This window comes from Styela clava, chromosome 5 (assembly GCF_964204865.1).
Source record: "Styela clava chromosome 5, kaStyClav1.hap1.2, whole genome shotgun sequence".
In the NCBI taxonomy this organism is placed as follows: Eukaryota; Metazoa; Chordata; class Ascidiacea; order Stolidobranchia; family Styelidae; genus Styela; species Styela clava.
In genome coordinates this window covers 9,185,612-9,209,276 of record NC_135254.1, presented here as the reverse complement: position 1 = coordinate 9,209,276, position 23,665 = coordinate 9,185,612, and the positions used below count along the sequence as shown (strand labels likewise).

Below are 23,665 nucleotides of genomic sequence, written 5' to 3'. Positions count from 1 at the left end.
CCCAACATAAATTAATTTAGACGCAAAATTCTGAATGTTGAGTCAAATTTTTGGGAGTTTTGCGTGTTATTTTTCAGTATTTAGTTGTGTTTTTAAAAAATGGTTGTAAAACAAATAAATAACTTACAGCCATTGTGTCTTCTGAGGACCCTTGGTTTAGTTACAACAATCAAAAATTGATACAGCAAACGCTGCGATGGACTAGTCTGAAATTAGATTTTAGTACCTACGTGGTTTATTATTTTGAATAAAAATAATAGTTTCGAACATGCAGGCCAGTTTTTGAGCACGAACTCTCTAAAACTCGTAAAACACTCTCAAAATCAGCGTTGAAAATTTTGCAATGATTAGATAAAGTATAGAGAGAATCGTTCAGGGGTCAAGGGTCGGGGAAACGTTCAATAACTTTTGATCTATGCAAAATTACGCATCGTCGCCCGTCGTTTTGCGAGGCCGGGCTTTGCGCCTATCGGAGCGTCACCGTCGTTTATATACCGTATACGATATATCCGTTTCAATAATTTTAGACTTATTTATTCGAGTTTTTTTCCCAAATCGGCTCGTTCCTGCATTCTGTCAGTTTCACTTTAAGAATCTAAAATATATAGCCAAAAAATATAGCCAAAAAAGTGGATGAAATTATTGAAAAATTTGTATTCAATGGAAAAAGAAAGCTCAAAATAGAGACCATTTGTAAGCCAAAATGTATGGGGGGATACGATATAATGAATATTCCAATTTTTACAATGTCTATGTATATTATGTGTGTTTTTGAATATATAGAAACTATAGAAAATAATGTGATATTTAGTGACAGAACTATCAATTTTAATTACTTAGAATATAACATAGGGCAACAATTATGTGTTTATTTAGGTCTACCATTGAATAATAGTATATTACATAGATTTAGTCCACATGAATATTATAAAAGCGTAATTGATTTTATGAAAACTTATAGTTTAAATATGAATGATATTAAAATGGGTGAACATAGAATTATATATGATAAAGTTTTAAAAAGTATTAATGGGGAAAGACTTGTAATTATCCGTAATTCAAATCTCAGTATAACTTGTAACAGTATTCATAATAAAATTTTGGCAAATTATATGAGGACCTTCAACTATAAGTTAATATGGGATATTCTACCCTTGAAAACAAAACCAGAGATCAAAAGAGTAGCAGGAAATGAATTATGTTTATTATGTAATATAGAACCTGAGTTTGTGACACATATTTTTATGTTTTGTGAGTTTACTCAGAAAATTTATGATGAATTTGTTTCCTTAATTATATTAAAATTAATTAGAATAAATTTTGTTATAAATTATGATTCTTGTATATTATTGAATTTTAATGATCCTTTATTTAGTCATATAACAGCATTAGATTTGAATGCAATTATTCTTTTATTATCAATAGTGCGATATAAAATTTGGATAATGAGAAATTCTATAATATTTGAAAATAAAACACCTGACATTGCTCTCCTTAAAAAACAGATAAAAATGGCCCTAATGTATAGAAAAAATATAGAAAATTCCAGAGTAGACAAACCCTTTGAAAAAGAATTACAAAATTTATGTAAAGCATTAATTTAGATATTAAATCAGGTTTATAATAAGTTTTTTGTATTTACTAATTTTGTGTATTTCCTTTTATATTGTATTATATCATTGTAATTATTAAAAAAACATTATTATCGTTGGATACTTATTACTGATGAAACAAACTGGAAATACTGTGAAACTCAATTTAACAAATGGATCATGAATGGAATGTGGACTATAATTTATTTTATTTGTTTATTTATTTTTTACATATTTATTGAAATCACTCAATGAGTGAACCAATTAAAAAAAAAAAAAAAAAAAAAAAAAAAAAGAATCTAAATTTTCGCTCGGTCTGGTCGATTTGCACGTGGGCTCTAGACGTTCAACGTGCAGACTTGCCTGGTTCTCTGATAGCAGTAGTACGGTAGTAGGCCTAGTATTTTATTTCGTAAACAATGTCAAATAGTTTACATGCAATCAATCATCATTTTTTTCGTCAACATTTCAAAATTAATTTCAAGGCATTGTGACGAGGCTGTAACGAAGCCACCGTTAGGTCATCGGGTCAGTCACAGCCTTTAAAAATATAAAATTACCATTTTGTCAACGAAATTGAGCTAAAGTAACACACACTGAAACTAAATTAACACAGAAGAGAAACAAAAACACAATTGCACGCTGCGATTTCTAGATTTACATGTCAGGATTTGTGATTGCACGTCCGTTTTAATCGTGGTAAAAGTCCATGAAATCAAGACTGATACTAAATCCAGGCTTTTTATCAAAACCTAAGTCTTGTCTGCAGGCACAGTGTGCTTAGCCTAAATCTACAACTGCAGTACAACAATCAATTTCGGAATTTATTCGCAAGAGCAGTTAAAATGGTATTGATTACCCGGTATCTTACTATAATTTCTGGTTGAACAGTTATTTCGTAAAAACTGGAAAATATAGCCTACAAAATGCAGGCTTGTTCATTTTGCGGAATTAAAGAGAAAATAATGAAGAGATGTGTACAATGTCGAATTGTCTTTTATTGTTCAAGGAAATGCCAAATAGATGATTGGAAAACTCATAAACTTTGTTGCGTTAAGTTTGAATCTTCGAACAACAATGGAAAGTTTAATGAAGATTCACAAAAGATTGTGGAAAATAAATTGACGGACATTATTCAATTCCCAAATGCTTCAATTAGTGTAAAATGTAATCACAAAAAACACGAAATTTTGTTACAAAACGTTGATTCTTGTTCTGGAGAAGAATTGATGGAAAATATCTCTAAAAAACTGAAAATCCCATTAACATCTTTGAAACTTATTGCAAAAGGAAAACTCGTAAAAGAATCGAATATTTCTGAAATGCTTTCGAAACAAAAATGTAAAAATTTTCAAGCTTTTGGTGAAGAAGCAGAGAATGAGGATGGACTTGATTTGGGTGATATTGAAGCAATAATTAATGAACTTCATGTCAGTAGAAATCAAGCAATTAGATCACTACGTTCGTGTAATGGAGATTTAATTGATGCGATTATTGAATTAGGAAACAAAATATGACAATGTTGCATTTCTATAATATGGAATTAGACTGTTTCTAGACAAAAGGGCAAATGGTGCAATTTTTTTGCTCTTGTTCGCTAATCAAGGTTTCATATGTTTAAAAGTCAAAAATATAACAAAGTTTTCCTCATGTTTTCAAAAATTTTTTTTTTTTCGATATTCATCTTTTTGGATTGAAACCCTCGAATTGTGATACTTTATGGCAGATTAGACATTTTGTTTTGATTATTAGGATGATAACTGAAAAATTATTTATTTTCGTCATGCTGTCACATCAGATGCAGTAGAACATGATAAAAGCTATTCATTCATTACTTTACCATATGACCATGGTATCATCAAAGTAATTTAAGGAATGTTTTCACCCTTTCAGTGACATTGTAATTTATCGTGTAAAATTTGATTTACCAGTATATCCTGTTCTACCATAAAATTATCGCATTATTAATATTGGACATTATGAACATCACTGATAATGTTCAATACCTATCAAAGGCGGATGATTAGTTGGTGCAAATTGTCGGATTTCGTTGGTTTGATTTTTTTGCTCCAGGAGGATGTTTATTTTCTTGTTCAATGTTTCCTTTTTTCGTTTTCAACTTGTCTATTCACCCCAAAATCTTATTTATATGTTTTTATGTATCTATTTAGTAGCCTACGTATGTCTTCAAATAACTTTTTGATATATTTTTTGATCAAATAACACAAAATGTATTGTTCACAGGATTTCCTTCACTGTTAAACTCGTGACAATATGGCGCGATTTCGATAAGTATATAATCTTAAAAATTCAAATATGATTTAGTACTAATATTGATGTCAATTTCAAACATTAACATGGCACAAATTTCTAAAAATTCTGGAAATCAACAACAAAGGCATCTTGTACAAGGATTACTCAGTGAAATATATCATCGTTACAGAGCTGATCAACAACTCGATAGCTCGACGGAGACTTCATGCTTATCAGATGCAACTCATAGCGGAGGACATCAAGCTTATTCTGAGACACTAGAGGAGCTAAAACGACAACAAACTAGAAAATTACAAAAATTGTTTTTGGAAGCGAAATCCCTTTCAGAAGTAACAGCAATACGGGATGAATTGGATGAAAGAGTCACTGTTATATCAGCAAAATTAGTTCGCCAACTCAGGCAGAGGTCTCGTTTGAGAGAAAAACATCAAAGGTATTGTGACATGCTGACAGCGATATTACAAGCCGTGTCACAAAAACGTCGCATTGACGCCAGGTTGAATTTTAGTCTTGAACCAAGTCCTGGTAAACATGGATTTAAACAATGGAGAGAAACACTGAGGGCCATATTAAGGCTACCTAGAGGAATTCCAGAACAATGGAGAAAAAAAGTTTGGGGATATTTGGCTGAAAATTATATTCAAGAAAGGACAGAAAAAAATTGGAATTTGACAGCCCGTCATGTTTTTAGCGACCGTTTTAACCCCGACGATGATCGACTTGATAATCAAATTGTAAAGGATTTACATCGGACTGGATATACAAATATGTCTGGTGATAACAGTGAAGAGGAGAGAATGGTTTTAAAACGAGTGTTGCTCGCTTATGCACGATGGAATAAAGAAGTCGGATACTGCCAGGGTTTCAATGTCTTAGCTGCTCTCATATTAGAAGTAACACAAAATAATGCACAACTCGCATTAAAAATAATGATATATCTTGTGGATGGGGTTCTACCAGAGAGTTATTTTGCTGATAATTTGCGAGGACTTTCTGTCGATATGGCCGTGTTTCGTGACTTGTTGCGTGCCAGGTTACCAGAACTATCAAAACATTTTGACGTGCTTCAGAAACAAGCGAATGAAAATGGTCGTGCGCATTGTTATGAGCCACCTTTAACGAATGTATTTACAATGCAATGGTTTTTGACTTTATTTGCAACTTGTCTTCCTACAAATACAGTTCTGAGAGTTTGGGATTCTGTACTTTTAGATGGAAGTGAAATTTTGCTTCGGGTTGCCTTGGCGATTTGGGCAAAGCTCGGAGAACAAGTTGGTACGTCTCAAACAGCTGATGAATTTTATGGTGCAATGGCAGGTCTCACCCAACAAACATTGAATGGAAAATTTATCTGTGCTGATGAATTGATGAAAACTGTGTATAAGATTGCTACTTTCCCATTCCCAAGATTGAAAGAGCTTCGTGAAAAATACAAATATAATATCACTCCTTTCGCTGCTGATTCTGACACGAATGGTGAATTTGATCGTACGAAGCGTAAAGACTATAAATACAGTTTATCACATGATAGCACTACGGCAAGTGAAAGTGAACCAGAGTCGCAACTTGAACGAATCGCAGACAACGAGATGAATTACTATGAAGATGACGGTGGTACGTTCTCATGCTTCGGAGGACATTCTACAAAGTTGCCAAAGAACAAAAACAAAGCAAAGAAAGTGGGAGATTTAAAAAGTGCAAATCCAGGAGCTTTTGATGCAAATTCAGGCTCCGCTAATAATCCAAATGGCATGATGGCTGAAAGAATGTCAACTGATATTGCTGCATTAAAACGACAGTATATGAAGATTTGCAATCGTCAATTACAATCAAACTATTTAATTTACACTAAATCTGGTGAAACTAAAGCAAAAAAAGAAAATCCCACTAATACACAAGTTATATCTTTGATCTCTGGGATGCCCGAAGCACGTTCCCCGGTTGCGGTGAATCATTTACTCATCGGCAGACAGGGTAATAAGAAATCTCATCAAACGGATTCAACAGTGGATTTAAATCGTACTTCACTGCCATGGAAAGACGCAGTTTTTGTTCAAAAATTGAAATCTCCGAATCGGATAAAACCAAAACCAATCAAGAAAGTTCCTAACCGTGTGGCGAAGAAATTAAATCCTGAAATAAACGATGAAAAACCACCAGAAAAAGAGAAGATTGAAACAGAGAATTCATAGCATCGAAAAGTTGTAGTAGGAAATATACTCTACAACTATACCTATCTGAATACACTCATTGATTGGCTTTTTGTCCAATTCATGAGTCTGAGGAGTTGAATTCTGAAAATTGTCATTGACCAATTTCTCGGACATCATTAACCTAGTTCAGATCTTGTGCTTTTAATTTCCTAATAAATAGTACAAGATTGTTAACATATAAAAAGTGCAATTGATTTAATCCCAATTTCTTCAATATTGTGAATCTTAATTATTTTTACAAATTTTTAGTAGATTTAAGTATTTTATTGAGTGTACTACAGCATTTTTATGTCTTAGTCTTGGTATTTTCAATTTATTTTTTGCATTGTTGAATTGTACTGTAGTTAATTTAAATGATATCAGGCTTCATCCAGAAAATAAAAGGGGATGAATATCTAAGATTAAATTTATGAATCATATTTTACTAAATTCAAAAAGCTGCTTAACATTACTCTGGATTCAGTTTGCCAATGGAACTTTTTGCACAATATTTCAGGTGCTATTATGCTATTAATCCTTGTGTCTGATTCATTTGTGAAATATTTTTTTATTCCGTTTTACTGCCCTTGTAATACCTTTTTTGATATTTGCACATATATTCTTGATATAAATGTACCCGGTGCAGAATCATTGTGTAGACCAGCGGTTCCCAAACTATGGGTCGCGACCCACTGGTGGGTCGTGAAAAGATGTAAAAAGCTTTGATTAAATATACTGGTTATTAGGATCGGTGGTGACTCGAATACCCAAATCTTCAAAAAAACAAACAAAATTAAATTGAATTTAAATTCTAATCTGTAAAAGGTACCTTTTTACGATCTTCACAGAATAAACAAAAATTTGCTACACATAAAAATGACCATGTGGCTTTTTACGCATAGTAGTTTTGTACACTGTACAGCACTTCTTATCATGTTTTCCCGAAATTTAGACAGGATTTAGATTTATTTTCTTTTGAAGAATAACACTATGTTTTTTTTTTGAAAGTCAAAAATAAAGAGTAGGGTTTAAATAAAATCATTTTCAAAATTCAACTTAGGTCTTATTTTCAGGCCAGGTCCTATTTTCGAGGAGACACGGTAGTTTTGCGATGATAAGCAATTGCTGTGTTATGTCATGAAAAGTTAAATGGGTCCTGGGTCGCCAAGAGCTGTGGTAATAAATAGTGGGTCCTAACTCTAAGAAGTTTGAGAACCACTGGTGTAGACCCATAATTTTAATCAAGATTTTATTTCAGTATAAGTGTATGACTATTTTATTTAGGTTAGTATTTCATTAGTGTTTGAATAGATTAAGATTATATCATGTTACGTGGTGGTTTTACTGTATGCCGTGTGATATTTCATTCAAGATTGTTTCTTCACAGAAATAAACATTTAAACAAGCCAATAAAACTATCTACTGGTATTCATATTTGAATCTGACATTATGTGAAAATCCAGAATATTGAATACTGGTTATTTTTTGGTGATAGGATTACCCTATTCCTTGTTATTGATAATTAGCTTCATGGTATCATGTGATGGGCTCATAAATTATTAGCGGTTATTCTTTATTTCCCAGCTGTTGAATATATTTTGTTAACATGAGCAGTCAATTAATTATTGAACAAAAATAAACAAATTTAATGTTTTTTTTTATTATAAATAAATTTGAATAGCGATTTTATCCATGTTGAAAGTGACTTTGATGGAATTTGGAAAAAATAATTATTAACAGGATGCAACGAATGTTCAACTTTTATGGACCTAATTTAGTACAAATTAATTTGATGGCGACCAAATTTTATATTTCCATCCACATTCATAATATAGCTAGTGTGTTATGACTATATTATTTTACTACCAAATTTAGTAAGTGACCTATTACATGTTCCAATATATTTTATGCGCCTAACTGGGTCCTCTGTGAAAACACATTTAATTTTGAATCATAATCCGTGCTGCCGTGAAATGCATGACTGGTGAACATGCACAAATCTTCATTCCATAAAGTGTTCAGCGGTGTATGGAATGCATGGTTTTAATTCATTTCCAATGTAACATCAGCATATCGTCAGCATACAGTTTGCATCCTGTTATGAATTGATCAGGAAACCTTGCTGCAGAGCCAATACGATGATGTAATGAAGAAACAAATTTAAATTCATTTGTATTGAATTCATTTCAAGTACCGTACTTTTTATTTTTTGGTTTTGGGCGGTGCAATGGCGGATGACATTATGTGTAATCTTTATTACTATCGATATATGTTTACATATAGAGTATGTTGAATATTTTTTAGAATTTTATATTGTTAATTTTTATGGTGATCAACATTCATTTGCTTAGAGCAATTTTTCTTCAATTCTGTTGTGTAATTTAGAGGTTTTCCCTATTCTTAGCGGTTATTTAATAATTATAAGTTATCAATATGTTTTTCAGAGCATTTATTATCAAATTTATTGCAGAAAGACAGTATTATTTGTCATTGACTTTTAACAGAAACAGCTCCATTTTGATAATTACGGTATGTGAAGTATATTAGCTTTTGTATTTATTAGGAGCAGGAACAGTGCTAGATTTGAACCTATTTTTGTTTTTAACTGCCTAATAATAATATATTGATTTGCATAATGAGCAACTGCAAATCACAGGCTAGACATTCCAAATTCAGTTATCATATAGTACTATGGTTAATTTGTTGTTCCTAAGCTTCTGTAATCCTACAGAAAGAAGCTGAATAAATCGACGGCACAATAGCGTTTTGATGCAGTTGAATATTTTCATTTCAAAAGCGTAGGAAATGGATACATAATGCTTGTTATGCAGTCACAGTACACCCCCAAGTAACTAACTCAAAAAGATCTTATTCAAATCTGCTATTGTAAAAACTGGCCCAAAATTTTCTCTGAATTCAAAGTCTATGAAAAGGTGACTCCTCAGTCTCCCAACACGGTATCTAACCCGTTACTTCTTACTGCATCTGATTTGCTAGACAAAATTGATGTAACGTAATTGCAGCAAACCGCAAGTCTTTTTCACCAGTGTTGAAAAGGTACTCCTGAAGTATGCACACCAAGATGTTGCACAACCTGAGTTCAGGATGTCGGCCATCTTGGTGAGGTCCGTTGAAAAACCAATCAACAAGATCATAGTTTCTCTTATCAGTATGATGCACAAAATACAATGAAAAAACAGGATATATCCCAATCCTGAACAAGAAATACAAGTTACACACCTTTGCAATTTATTAATATTATTCATGATTGATATAGGGTAAAATGCAAGAGGTCACAAACGAATTGGACAAATTCACAGGTGGTAAATTGGTAATATTCGCATAATGAAAATTGATTGTTCATCATTCAGAACCCTGACACATGCAGGTGTACACACATAAGTGTCAAATAGCATGTTCCCAATTTCATGCACTAGTATCAAACAAAAATATGTTTGTGACACAGTAAATGTAAGTGCAACATGTGCGGCTACAATAGGCAAAATGAAAATAGGCAGACAGTCACAAAAAATATGCCCAATATGCAGAAAATCAGTTATATTTTCAGCGAGTTGAAAGCTTAATCAAGCTTTATTTTAGTCTTCGAGAGCCCCTTGGTAAAACAGTAAACAAAATCACTGGCATGAGTAATATGTAGCAGTCTGTATCTGGAAATTTTAAATAGTGCTCCTAGATTCCAAAATCTAAAAATCAACTGCACAAAATCAGTTATATGTTCAGCGAGTTGAAAGCTTAATCAAGCTTTATTTTAGTCTTCGAGAGCCCCTTGGTAAAACAGTAAACAAAATCACTGGCATGAGTAATATGTAGCAGTCTGTATCTGGAAATTTTAAATAGTGCACCTAGATTCCAAAATAAAAAATCAACTGCACTCTGTTCATTTACATAGAGTAAAGTGAATTATAGATTCGCACGATTGGCATTTGGTGATCATAAGTTAATTTATTTTAAAGATTAGTGAAAAACTTTTTTCAGTTATTCACATTAGCATATATGTAACAAAACTAAGTCTGAATCCTTCAGACAAGCATACTTCAGCAATGATAAAAAAATAATGAATGCATATACAAACAATTAGTATCACACCTTTGGGGATATATTTGTTGGAATAATAGTTATATTCAATATTGCTACAACATCTTTTATGCATATAGCATTCTATGCCAAAGCATAGAAGATGCATACCGGTAATTAGTTTGTCTCGCAAAAAGACTTTATCACTAAAACTTCGTTATAGCTTTATGATTAAAATGTTCATGTATGTTATCAATGTCTCTCCACCAAGTATTCAATTGTGATTCCATAATAAGCTTGAACCAAGGTGTAATTGATATTCCTCTACTTTCACAATTTTTCACAAAAGCATCCATTCCGCCATATGGAACGTAAGTTACTTCGCTAACTTCGTTTTCATTAATGTTAACATCTACATTCCCCTTTGCAAAAAGAACATAGTCAATTTCATGTTCTCCGAATGTATCACTGCAAGGAGCTTTATATAAAATTCTTGTCACATAATTTATATTTTTAAGAGGAAATTGTTCTGCTGAGATTCCTAATTCTTGGGTCATTTTGCGTTGTGCTGCTCGTTTCACGCCCATTGCGTCTGCTTCCTCCATCTCAAGTTTATTATTTTGCGGATGACTGCAACATGTGTTGGTATAATAACCAGGAAATGTGACTTTAGCATTTGATCTTCTCTGCATCAAAAGCTCGTTCTTTTCATTAAAAAAGAAAACGGAAAAAGCTCTGTGAAGTGGAGGGCCTTCACTGTTTAAATGACAATCTAATTTCGATGCACTACCAATCGGTTTGTCATTCTCATCCACTATAATCAAATGTTCTCCATAAAGAAGATTCACTTGATTTTTGTCTTTTGAAGCCAAAGTTTCAGCCAAGGAATTTGCGGACCTGGCCTGCATCACGTTGAGCAGTTTCAGTTTGGTTAAAAGTAATTTCGATGCTACTCTTCTGGCAAATATATCCATTTAACATGAAATACCGTTCCAAAACAAAAAACTTGAGTCAATGTCATGAACAAACTAAATGCTTTCAAAAACAGACGTCTAGTTTGAAAAGACGTGGCTGGAGTCCTTTTTTCTAATATTTGGTGGTGGGAGCACAGTTACCTAATAATATAATAATTGCTGACTTTGCACGCTTGTGATGAATTTCGTACGATTAATTCCTAATATGTTCTTGACAGGCTTTTATTTATTCTATTTTTTGCATAAATTTGGACTAAAACGTATATAATGTTAGAAAAACTGAGTATTGTAAAAAGTGTAAGTGATCACTAATCCGAAATCTTGGATCTTCCGAATGGACAACCACAGTGCAAAATAAACTGTGACAATGACGAGCACCACCGGATTTGGTCGGAACAGAACTGTGACACATGTCACAATGGATTGATGAATAGTTAGAAACCATCAATGAACAAGAAACATACCCAATGCAAAAAATAATAATAAATCGAATATATATATTGAATTGTATTCTAACCGCAGAAAAGACAACTCAAAAATAATATTGAAAAAATGAAAACAAAAATACAACCAACTTTAATAATACATATTGAGAGTAATTTTTGTAACACCCATACAATTTTGAATGCTCTGTTTAACAAGAAATACTATGTCCTACCAAATAACGGCTATATCAGTGGTTTCTAACATAGATAACATTTTGGAGCCACAAAAAACTATGCTGCTGGTCGTAGTTCTCGAGGGTCACCTTTGTGGAGAATGAAGAACCCTTGAAACGTCCGCCGATTCGGTAAATCCATCCAATTTTACAGACCGTATTTTTGGGTCCGCAAAGATTTTTGTTAATTGTTTGCTAATTTTCAACCATGGTTAACAAATGTTTGCGCGTAGATAGGCGCTTCGCATTATGCGGTGGGTATGAAAAATGCCTGAAACATCGCACGAATAATTACCCTGGGTTGGATTATTCTGGAATATATAGTTCACAAAATTATCAATTCATATTCCCTTCCTTCCGGGTAGGTTATATCAAATCCCAATAAACATGTGGATTTCGCTCGTACCATTTGTAAAGGAAGTGTCTGTATTAAAATAATTTGGAAAATTTCATAACCACTTGGATTTTTGTTGCACTAATGTAAATAAAAACTGTTAATCATAGAAGTAATTGATGCTCAATGTTTAGTCAGGGACGTTCTCCGATCGCCAGAAATGACAATACTTCACACGATAACATTTTACCTATATATATATATATTGAAAAATATATATTTTCACATTTGAAAAACCGTGAATAAGGTAGATTTAAGATGGTGCTACAAAATAGTGTCGGAAGGCTCCTACTGCGCTAGCAACAACAACGAGAGTAACTGTAACGAGAACATGTTAATTGGTAATGTTCGTGTATTATGCTGAATGGCTGAACGCCACGGCGGGACAAGACGCTAAAAAGCGGGACTATCCCGCCTAAAGCGGGACGTATGGTAAGCCTAGTTAAAACAAACCAAAGAAGCATTACAGAGCAAAACAAGCAAATATACGGAAGATCAGGAAAGCAGACAAAATTTGAAAGTATTTCAGACATGCTGATGCACGTGCCCGACTTACCCAAAAGAGCAAACGAGAATATAGGTCAGAGACCGAAGACTTATCGATCGAAAGTTAGGGATCCCCCAAAACAGCGCTCTTACTCCATAGTGACACCTTGTGTCCCATCACTAATTAATTAATAACTCGCTAATTATACTACATAATTCATCCAAAATCAATAGGCTTCTGGTATGACACATGATGAATGCACACGCAAAATCTGGAGCAGATTTAATCTAGCTTTCGTTAGATATCGCGTACATCTAACAGACAAACAAACAAACAGACAAATACCTATCAACATACTTACCGATTAAAATCGATTAGTAACAACACATTGAAGCAAATTTGAAATAAATACACGAAAGATAATTCGGGCGTAAATACTTATGTCAGTATGTGGAGAGTTTGAACACACAGTTTCTACTAAATTGTATACACGAAAATAATGAGTGGCACAGGCCATAATATGGGATTTTGAAACTCTTGTAACACTCTATGTTCTACAAATTACCCAAGATTATGCGAATAAAAATTTTATTAATGTCAAAATGATAGTTGCTTGTTATAGACTGTATGTATTTTCTGATTTTTGTTCAAGATAGCATAGCCTGCTGGGCCGAAACATCGCACTATGTTACGCAAATACGGGTTAGTTTGTGTTGTATTTCAATATTTTGTTGCCGGTCCTCGAGTGTATTTTATTCAATGTTACCGATCTGCCGATGTAAATATGTTGTGAACTTCTTACTGCTCAAGAGGATTCAATAATCCGGGTCCTTCTTTTGTGTTGGTATGTAAGCGCACGTACCACCTTTTTGTAATTGAGTATTAGTGTGTATACGGGGTATCAAAAAATAACGCTCAGTTCATTATGAAAACATTATCGCTAGTTACAAACAGCAACAACTATTTTTAGTCTGAAATTAATTCAAACGTTTCCAGTCAATTCTAATTTTGCGTGTATTTTAGTTTTTCCTAGGAGCTATGTTGTGAATTTTTTCCCGTTTTGCGAAAAACGTTTGTTTATTCTTTCATTGCTGCAGTTATTCATGGGATTCATAATTCAATTTTCATCCTATTCTTTATTTCATTGATTGTTGTTTTATCAATCATTGTTAGAATTACTCATGGGAGTCATTAATCATTTTATTTCTGGCGCATTCCCCATTTGCTTGATTTCTCAGATTTTGCTCAATTTTTTCGATGTTTTCAAACTTTTATCAGTCATCACTCTTGCCAAGAGAAAATGCTACGATAGGAAGAAATTATTTTCTTAAATATACTGCATTTTTGTTTCGACATCGCCTGTCTAATCGACTGTACCTTGGCGGAGTAGTTGGCGTAGGGGTAAATCTGGTAGCATTAAATAACGTCAATGTAATTTTACTACCAAAGCTGTTGCCTTTCCACTCTAATGCATTAGTTTGCCAATTTAATACAATGCATTGATATAGTCGATCGACTTACCGCCATGAAACCTATACAAAATTTTAAGCGCTCCAGAAGTATGTGTACCAATATGGAGGTAACTAATTTTGTTTGCCTACTTTACATCAAGTTGTATAAAGAGACTGAAGCCTAAAAGTAGGGGGTATTTTCACTTGACTAACACGAACAGTCCCCAAACTCGTAATATAACTAAAATATGGAAAATCGGAATAAATTAATAGCCTAACCCTAACCTGCTGGTACACATACTACGGGAGTACCAAATTTTCTCCATAATAAAAATATAAGAAATCGAAAACGTTAACCACAACAGTGACGATGCCCTGTTCATATCCGGCTACCCACACACTAATCGCTCAGCTCAACATATTGTATTGTGCGATTTTGGTTCAACTTTTCTAATGGAATCGATTTAGTAAGATTGATTGAATAGTTAGTTAGTGCTATGGTGTGTACAAAGTATCATATTAAGTACCGTGTTCCATCAAACACGTTATGCGCTAAAAAATATAGGGTGCTTCACGCTTAACTGAAAGTTAAATCAGTCAGTCAGATACAGTTTTTAAACAGTTTTTATCAAGAAATAATATATAAAAATACGAAAGTACCATATTTATGAACGTTAAAGTATGATGCATTTTCCCAAACCACCAAGCTTGAAAGCTCCGTAAATATTAATTTATTAGAACCCCGGCAAAGTAAAATATATAATATCAGTCCTATAAATAAATTTTCTCTCAATTAATTCAATAAAATCTGACGTGAAAATCCGCAGAGACTTTCTTGTTTACGAAGAATGTTTTCAGAAGTTTCGTTTTTGAAAGAGCGAGGAATGTAATTAGCTTGCATACCTACTTGTTTACATTTGTTTAGTCATCTTCTGACATGCTCTTCAAAATAGTTTACATCATCAAGACGTGCGCGAATATGTTTCCCGATATCTTTGTCATAGAATTTTCAATCAGATCAAATTTAATGGATCCAAAAGTCAGAAACTGGACCCTGTTCATATAAAATCAGTGTAAACCTTAAAAATTCATGTTTTAACGTGCTTTGGAGATATCGATTTTAAGCTGAAGAAAAATGAGAAGAATTTATTAACTAACGTAATTCATTAAATCTTGAAAAGATTGGATTCTGTTGTAAGGCTTGTCATTCTGTTATAAGGCCTGTCTATAGAACAAGAGAGCAATGCTGATAAATATGGACACGAAAGCCGAAACGGAATATTTTACCCACAATTTCCTCAAACCTATATTCTGAACGATGCTGGAACAGTGGGAAGCTATCCTACTTGGGTCTAGTGCGGTACTTCTATAGTTCGTTGCGTAACAATTTTTTGCACTTATCATTCCTGACTGCGCCATAAAAACTACGTCATTGCTACGTCATAACACGCAATAGAACTTGCCAAAGTATAGCGACGATCTCCCGTAATGGCGTCTGCAACAATGATAGTCGATGACGTAGTCAGATGGCGGTCAGGAATGACATAGCCTACTCAACAATTGTTACGCCACCAGAAGTACTTGTCGTACTAAACTACATTAGTCCCCTGGTTACCTATACAGGCCCCCTATCAAAAAACTTCCGACTTTTGCGTAGTACCACTTCGCGAAATTAGAAACGAATAAAACTACAGTAATACCCCTCTAGCGACAACAACAATCTTTAACCACTAAAAATTTATAAGCAATTGGTCCAATAGTTGAAGGAAATAACATTTTTTTTCACAACAAGACGAATTCTAATAACAACAAAATAACAAAATGATCCATCGGCCCATTTTGTGTCCTATAAGATTGAGTTTGAGATTAGCTATATCAGCGCTGTGGTTTAAACGTTTGGTTCCTAATATACTTGTATGTTGTATGCTAGTGGTGATTGTTGGTAGCTGGATGCATTTGAAATGTCATATTAAGTAGTTAGTAGAACACAGCTCTATTTTGTCCTGTAATAGAAATCGTGATCATATAACACTGCTGTATTGAACCTGTCATTACCACAGAGAAAATCTCAAATAATTTTGACAGCGCGTTTTTGACGATGGTGGTTTTGAAGGATCTTCAATAAAACTGAATTAAAATCGACTGAAAATACGAACTGCCATGTTCCGCGCGTATAAATAGCAGGTGTCGAGTCCCACGCGACCATTTATATCGCTTGTTCCCCGCAGTCGCGTAAAAAGCAGGTTAAATGCGGATGGGAAAGAATCGCTAGTGAACAATCCATGAAAAGTTGCTGTAATAACTCGATGTAACAGGTATTGGTGCAACATTTCTACTTTGTTATATGTTGGAATGGCAGGAACTCCTTTTACTAAGGACATTTCGACAGCATGAGCATAGTTTCTCTATTTTGCGGTATATTAGCAATTTCGATACTGCCGTAGTGTGTGTACCAGGTTAGGGTTAGGCCATAATTTTATTCCGAATTTCCTGATATTAGTTCTATTACAAGTTCGGGGACTGTCTGTGTTAGCCAAGTGAATATCCCCCGGCCCAGAGGTTCCAGTCCCTTTATACAAATTGATGTAAAGCAGGCGAACAAAATTAGCTACCTCCATATTGGTACACACACTTCTGGATCGCCGCGATTTTAGAGTATACTGTATATAGCGACGCCACCAGAATGCCAATTGTAAATGTATACCATTACTCAGATTCTATGAGATTAAGTTTTTTGACTTATTTTTCTTCTGATTTATAGTATGCCCAAAGTCACAAACCAAAATAGTATGCGACATAAAGTTAAGTTTAAAGTTTAAAATAAATGTCATGAAATGGCTGATCTCTGGAGACATAGATCAGAATCATTTAATATACATCTTCATGTCCAATAAATTCCGCGGAAATTACATTTTTTGATCGTCTTTTTTATCAAACTTGACTTTATTGAGTATTTTAACTTTTTGGCGATGCTATTGGTTGGATACTTGATATCATAAAAATATTTTCAGCCTCTTATTACCTTTGGCTATGTTTGAGAATTCCCAAAAGTAGACAATTGTTCCAATCCTTTCATATTTGACGAAGCTAAAATATGAACCAGAATTATTTTTTATGTACTGGAAATTTCGTGAACGAAAAAAAGAAAACTTATTTTAACTAAATCAATCTAAGCTATACCGCAACCTTGTCAAATTTAAATATTTGAAATATTTAACAGTACGTTCAGCGATTATAGCGCATGTTTGTATAAAATTGAAACTAAACACAAAAGAGGGGTTGGCCGAGGTTTTGGTTTGATTTGTTTGCTTTGGGAATAATAGCCCGTGCTGTTTTCTGTCGCTATTAAATAAGCGTATAGTCATCCCGCAAAATTGATTAGTTAGTTATTCGATATGTTGATGATATTGTATGTTCGATAAGTGGGATTAGGTAACGTTATTCAATTTTTGTCTCTGATGTCAAAACAGGTAAAATGTGATTATATTATTGTAAAATTGGAATTATTATTGTGAAATGTAAAATTATAAAGTATTGAAATAAGCTGTTCTAGTGATATCTTTTCATAATATATATATATATACATCGTTGTAAAGTATACAAAAAATTCTTCTTACAGTTAACAAACTATTTGTAAGTTTTGAAGTAACTGGTGTATATTCCATATCTTTACTATACTTAATATAAATGGATTTATCTAACGTGTCATTTTATAGGAAAGGTTTCAATTTTATCTTAATGTAATACAGTCTGTTAAACAAATTATTCGCTTAATTCAATGATCTGCAGATAACTTAGATTGTAAATTTAAATGACTTGAACATAGACATATCTAATGGATGAATCGATATTAATACAGTATTATACTGCAATAAATATAGACCTAAGATGATTTAAGTTTCGGAATCAAGTATATATATCCCCCGTCCTTGTAATTATTGTAATCATCGGATAATGTGTAAGCGCTGGCAAAATTGATCGCGACCCATGCAGCAAAGTTTCTGCATGTAGATATCGTTTATAAAGCCTCATACCGCCTGGAGGCGGTTCATATTTATTGCTGCAATTTGCGCCTGCGAGGGAAAAGTAGGAAAGTGACACAGTCAATATTCGTACTTGAAATGAAATAATCCTTCGCAAAGTTGACGCATAACTTAAAACCGAAGTACGTGCAAAATAAGTAGGTTTCGCATTCAGAAATTGTAGTTCAGTAAGAGAAAATAAACTTTCCTGATGAAATATTCTTGAACTGCGCTTTTTTAGGAAAAGTGGTATGACTTTTATTTTTCAAAAACAGTTTCTATTCAGAAACTGCCAACCAGCAAATTTCCAATACTTCAATTCCCGTCTAACGCGAATTTTAATTTTGTCACAGAGTATTTATTGTTGAAGACAACTTTCGAATTGATTCAAAATTTACAACATTGTTCAGCAGACAATAAACGTTACTTAAATATTGATTTCTCGTCTGTCAGAACTTTACGCAGGTAAAACCCACCAAGCGAAGTATTAAGATTGATATTTCGAATTTATCAGGGAGTTCGAGCTGCCAAAGTTTCTGTTTATGCCAAAACTGATTGATAATTGTGAATAGTTATTGAATATTCTGCAGTTACATTAAAGTGTGATTCATAAATTTTGACTGATAAAACTTTTGCGAATATCGAGTTAGACTCGGTATATTATGAAGTTTTGATTGCAAAGATACATTTTTTTACAATGAAGAAAAATATTCGCGTATATTTGAAATATGAGTACATTACATTTAAACCATTACATATTACTTTAAACTACATTTTTTGATTAGGACGTGGGACGAGACCAGTGAATACACTTTTTGAGAAAATCATTAGCAAAAGCATAAACATATCCTGTATGTATGATTTAATCCAAACAATGTATAACTTACACAGGATAGATGGGAATTCATGCGTGCAGACTAAGTGAAATAGGTTTATTGTTCAGAGCGGAAATCCTCTGATTAATGCAGGACTCACTGTGCAATTTGGTTCGTTCCAGCACCGGAGTTTAATGCAATTTAGTATCGGGCATGAGCCAATACTGTTACTCACTCTTACTGTTAAAAGTCTTGCTTAGTCATATATGGCCCAAACCCAAAGTTTTTTACACTATTACTACAACAGAGTCACATTTTGTCTGCAGGCCTAGCAACTTTTAAGTGATTCATTATTTCGCTCCGGGGCAAAGTTATGAGTTTTGTTATGGTTTAGAAAGGATTATATTTCGGTAGTGTGTTGCAGACACTAGCTGGAGTTTTAGATTCGGATAATTTAGTCTGAAGTTTGTGGGATAGACGGGAGTTAGCTAGTTGTAGCTTCGATTAGGGGATGGACGAGACGGTCCCACAATTGAGTTTGAATTCAGCAAACATAATTGAATTGTCAAACCTCATTTGTCAAATTTGTATAATAGAACAAATTCGTCTTCAATTAAATTATTAATAGGAGTTAGAACCAGGTACACGCAAAAATACTTTAAAATATGATCAAGAATACTGCGAATGGAAGTGGGATACGTCGGTAACAAACTGTACGCCGAATATTCAGCCTGACAAATACGTGGTTACATTTAACCATGGTTTAAACCGATTATCGTATAACTGTGGATTTTAATTGGTTGTTTCAAACGAGTAGTATAATATGACAAAATATATATATCAATATTTCAACGAAAATATTCATTAGATCACATTGAGTGATCATGATGGCGTTTATATTTTCCAAATATACTCTGAAATTTGATAAGCACGATCGTATTTCAAAAGTAGAACCATACGTTTCCACTTCCGACAAATGCAATGCAGGAATCCTCGATGATAACCGGAATATTAGCCTTTAATAAAACATTGGCGACTTTCCATATCTTCATGCAAAATTTGTAATATATTGATTAGTAATCGCAATCGCCATGTCTGTTTCGCGTATAGTGATTTTAAAGTATTGTTCATCGTAGAAAAAGAATTTGTTGCACATGCAGACAATGAATCATAGTTTAGGTTAAGTGATCTTATGGATAATGGTAAAGTACAATACGTGAGCATGTGATTTTCTTCGTTTGTCTTCAAAGTAATGGATGGTAACGGGCATTTTTGTTGCTTTCAAAAAGTTGAACGCCAGTTAACAGATCTCCTAGTCGTTTATACAACTTTCAGAGACGCGCCAGGAGTGTGAGTACCAATATGGCAAGGTAACTAATTTTGTTCGCCTATTTTACATCAAGCTGTGTTAAGGGACAGGGCGATATTCACTTGGCTCACACAGACACTCTCCGAACTCGTAATAGAACTATGATAAGGAAAACCGGAATAAAAGTATGGCATAACCATATCCTGGTTGGTACCCATACTACGGGAGTATCCTTTCAGATTAGATATTCTTGTAGGGAAGAGGCAACAGCAGGTGATAAACTTTAAAATATTGTTAGGAATGCAAGTACTCAATGCCAAAACTTACGCTAGTGCATTTTCAGTTATAATTCAGCAAATAGTAAATTTACATAGACTGGTACTTACTATATATGTTCAAGATACAGTAGAATAAATTGTTTGCATTCACGAAATTAATCTGAAAATTTTGTTAGTTGCTCCAAGTTGAACTCGAAAGTTGAGAATATGTAATTCCCGTTACTATACGATTTTCTCATTAAATTTTCAATAGCGGTTATATGTCAGGTGCGTGATAAATGCATTACTTTGTCTGCGGCGGGAACTTACTCCAACATAACAAATATTCAAACAACATAACAAACAATGGTAACAATATTATACCTATATTCGTCTAAAATAACATTTGTATTTAGGTGGAATCTATGAACGTTGTGGCTAAAACTTGGTATGCTATATGAATTGTTGTTTCTGTAATTTTGTTTCAACTTTTTCGTACTACTAGGACAATCTCGTGTTAATCATCTAACTAACTCAACTTTATATACAAATAGTATTCAGGCATCCGTGGCCAAATTATTGAACTTGACTATTTGCAAAAATTGATAAACAATTGTAGCATGATTATATTTTAATTTTTGGGTACTGGCAAGTGCCGAGCAAAATTCAATCTCACCATTCAAAGTGTTCAAAGCGAATTCCATTGTTCCGAACCTTAAATATAAGTGAAATAGTCTAACAATCTATTTCACCTATGGCGATAGCCGAGCAATTCGGAGTAAAATGCCTACTAAAAATGTATCTAATTAATAACGCTGTGACTATACACGCATTTGTAAGAAACTAAATTTCAAAGAAAGTGTATAATTTTCACAGAATTGGAAACGAACGTTCGACTTAGGCAAATAAACATTCTGCCCAATATTCGGTGATATAGAATTACTTGAGAAAAGGGACTCTATGCCACAGAGAGTTGTACTCTCTGTGGCATAGAAAATAATGTACATTTCATTGAAAATCCCAATCGTACCACCCAAGTTCCACTTTGGTATGCGACAATAAAAATAGTCATACTACTAGTACTAGTGAAAGACGACTTTGGTACGTGATCACACTTGCTTGACGCGATCTCAATCATAATTGGTGCCACATTTGTCGGCGTTTATCCTCATAAGGACATTGTCATAGAATTCTGTTCCTGCCACTAATCTTATCATCGTCGTGTTAGGTTTATGCTAAAATCACGCGACCGCTATATAATCACATGCCAAATTGACACCAAAATTTTTTGACCAAGTAAAATGGCCAAGGCTGATGAGAGTTGTTGGTAATCGTTCAACTTCGATTTCTTTCTTGTGTACCATTGTCAGTCAAATAATTAGAAGCGCATGGCGCGAAATTAATTAATGACGACACCTTAACCAACATTGATTTAAATTGTTTACTATAGTTTATTCTCGATATTGATTGCCTTTTGGCCTACATCGTAGATTGCATATTCCATTACTTTTCCTGCAATGAATTAATGGTCTAACATCTGCTTTAAATCCCACAATGATTTAAATGTTCTGAATTAATAGAGCAGTTTTAATGAAAAACGTTACAATACTCTCTCAGATATGACAAACCGGTTGTGCAATTTTTGTCATTCCGTCGAACTGTCTCTTAAAATAGATGAACTTAGGTATAGATGCTATCATCGGATGGGCGCTTGAGTAAATATTTTCGATAGTAATGTAGATTTCTAACCATAATGGTAGCATAACTTAAGGTTAATACCGATCGCCCTTGCGAATACGTCAGCTGTTAACTTTCATATAACTATAAATTGTTTCCTTTATTCATGGACGGGCAAAATTTTGATAACTACACATAAAATTTACATACGAATAACTATTTTTCTGTGGGATTCTTGAAAGGTGAAACAGTGTCCTTGATATTTTCTCGAGATTTCGCCTCACGCGATGCGAATTAATGCCGCCAAGGCGATGCGCTTCACCGAGGACAATTTTTGATTATTCGCATCTCGTTTTGTTCGACAAGTAGCGCTTTTTGCTAGTGTATTTGTTCAAGCTCAGCATATTTTATGTAGTGGGAAAAATGTGAAATTAAAATTTAAATGCGCTTGAGGTGTTAACAGTAGACTTCAGCATGTCTCGTTGGTCTTTAATAGCATTAAGTCGAGATCACCGTTTTAAAAAGTAATGAATTTTTCATTCCAAGAATGATTAATCGCTCAGTCGTCAAGTCAGGTGAACGAACGAGGATTTTGTCGTGAATAATTTGCCTTTGTATTAGCTCCTCATTGAGGCAGTATTTGGACAGGAGATTGTATTTGGAATTGTGCAATTGGTATTCTTGATTTTTATACCAGAAAATATAGCATATACGAATTTTGTTTTGCTTCTATTCAACTATATACAAAGTGTTTTGTTGAACTGTGCATAATACTGGGTCATGTGGCTATTACGCGCTAAGTTAATTAAACCTTCGTTGGAAGATGATTCGTCTGTGGATTTACCATTAGTCCATTAAGAATTGCATAGTAAAATAATAGTAAGGTAAACTTCTGTATTTGGCTCAAAACATTATTCAGACAAAGGAAACATACACTTCGACCAACTGTTTTACATTCCTATTGATGTAAGGGTCAGACAATTACTACGTGTTTGTCCTCAGTTGCCTGATGCTTGATATATTTGACTGACATGTTTTGTACAACGAGTGATATTTGTTTGACTGTTTGTGTGAATATGTGTACGAATGGCATGCATTTTTAACGATCGTTTTACTGAAATAGAATTATTTTCATTCTTTCGGAAGTGGATATGGTCCATAGATGCGTCATCCGATTCTCATTGCAGGAAAGTATTCATACGCACGAAAAACTCTAGTATGTGGGAGGACTACTAATTAAGTGGTTGACAGCGTTCACGCTTTTGTGAATTTGAACAAAAGTTGAAGTTCGTGCAATGAGAAAAACAAAAGAAGCAAACATAAAATCGTCGAGCGTGCATTTTACGGTGCAATTTTAGCGTTTTGTTTTCGACGGCGTAAAATACAAAATCAGGGATGCGGAATTGTTGTTGTCTACAGTTAAATACCATCACTACTAAAGAGAAATAAGAGAAAACCGCTCTACAGTTTTAACAGGGCACACACAGCAGCCGCACGAGTGTTTTGTTTGTTTTCAGTGAAAAGGAGG

General features: G+C 33.7%; 3 protein-coding genes across 3 annotated transcripts; 2 read left to right on the top strand and 1 right to left on the bottom strand.

The window, feature by feature from the left end:
- The first annotated feature begins 1,891 nt into the window (after nt 1-1,891).
- Nucleotides 1,892-3,836, top strand: LOC120344470 (uncharacterized). Its single transcript, XM_078112375.1, has one exon. It carries the CDS (start codon nt 2,519-2,521, stop codon nt 3,107-3,109), a length of 591 nt encoding a protein of 196 aa, XP_077968501.1. The 5' UTR covers nt 1,892-2,518; the 3' UTR covers nt 3,110-3,836.
- LOC120344468 (TBC1 domain family member 30-like) lies at nt 3,836-8,536 on the top strand. The gene has a single exon (XM_039413706.2). It carries the CDS (start codon nt 3,929-3,931, stop codon nt 6,056-6,058), a length of 2,130 nt encoding a protein of 709 aa, XP_039269640.2. The 5' UTR covers nt 3,836-3,928; the 3' UTR covers nt 6,059-8,536.
- A 715-nt stretch (nt 8,537-9,251) lies between these two features.
- Nucleotides 9,252-11,184, bottom strand: LOC120344295 (isopentenyl-diphosphate Delta-isomerase 1-like). The gene has a single exon (XM_039413436.2). The coding sequence runs from the start codon at nt 11,065-11,067 to the stop codon at nt 10,300-10,302; it is 768 nt and encodes a 255-aa protein (XP_039269370.2). The 5' UTR covers nt 11,068-11,184; the 3' UTR covers nt 9,252-10,299.
- Nucleotides 11,185-23,665: the final 12,481 nt, after the last annotated feature.

Excerpts from the sequence above, each read along its gene's own strand:
- LOC120344468 (XM_039413706.2), top strand. The coding sequence starts at position 3,929 with ATGTCAATTTCAAACATTAACATGGCACAAATTTCTAAAAATTCTGGA.
- LOC120344470 (XM_078112375.1), top strand. The coding sequence starts at position 2,519 with ATGCAGGCTTGTTCATTTTGCGGAATTAAAGAGAAAATAATGAAGAGA.
- LOC120344295 (XM_039413436.2), bottom strand. The coding sequence starts at position 11,067 with ATGGATATATTTGCCAGAAGAGTAGCATCGAAATTACTTTTAACCAAA.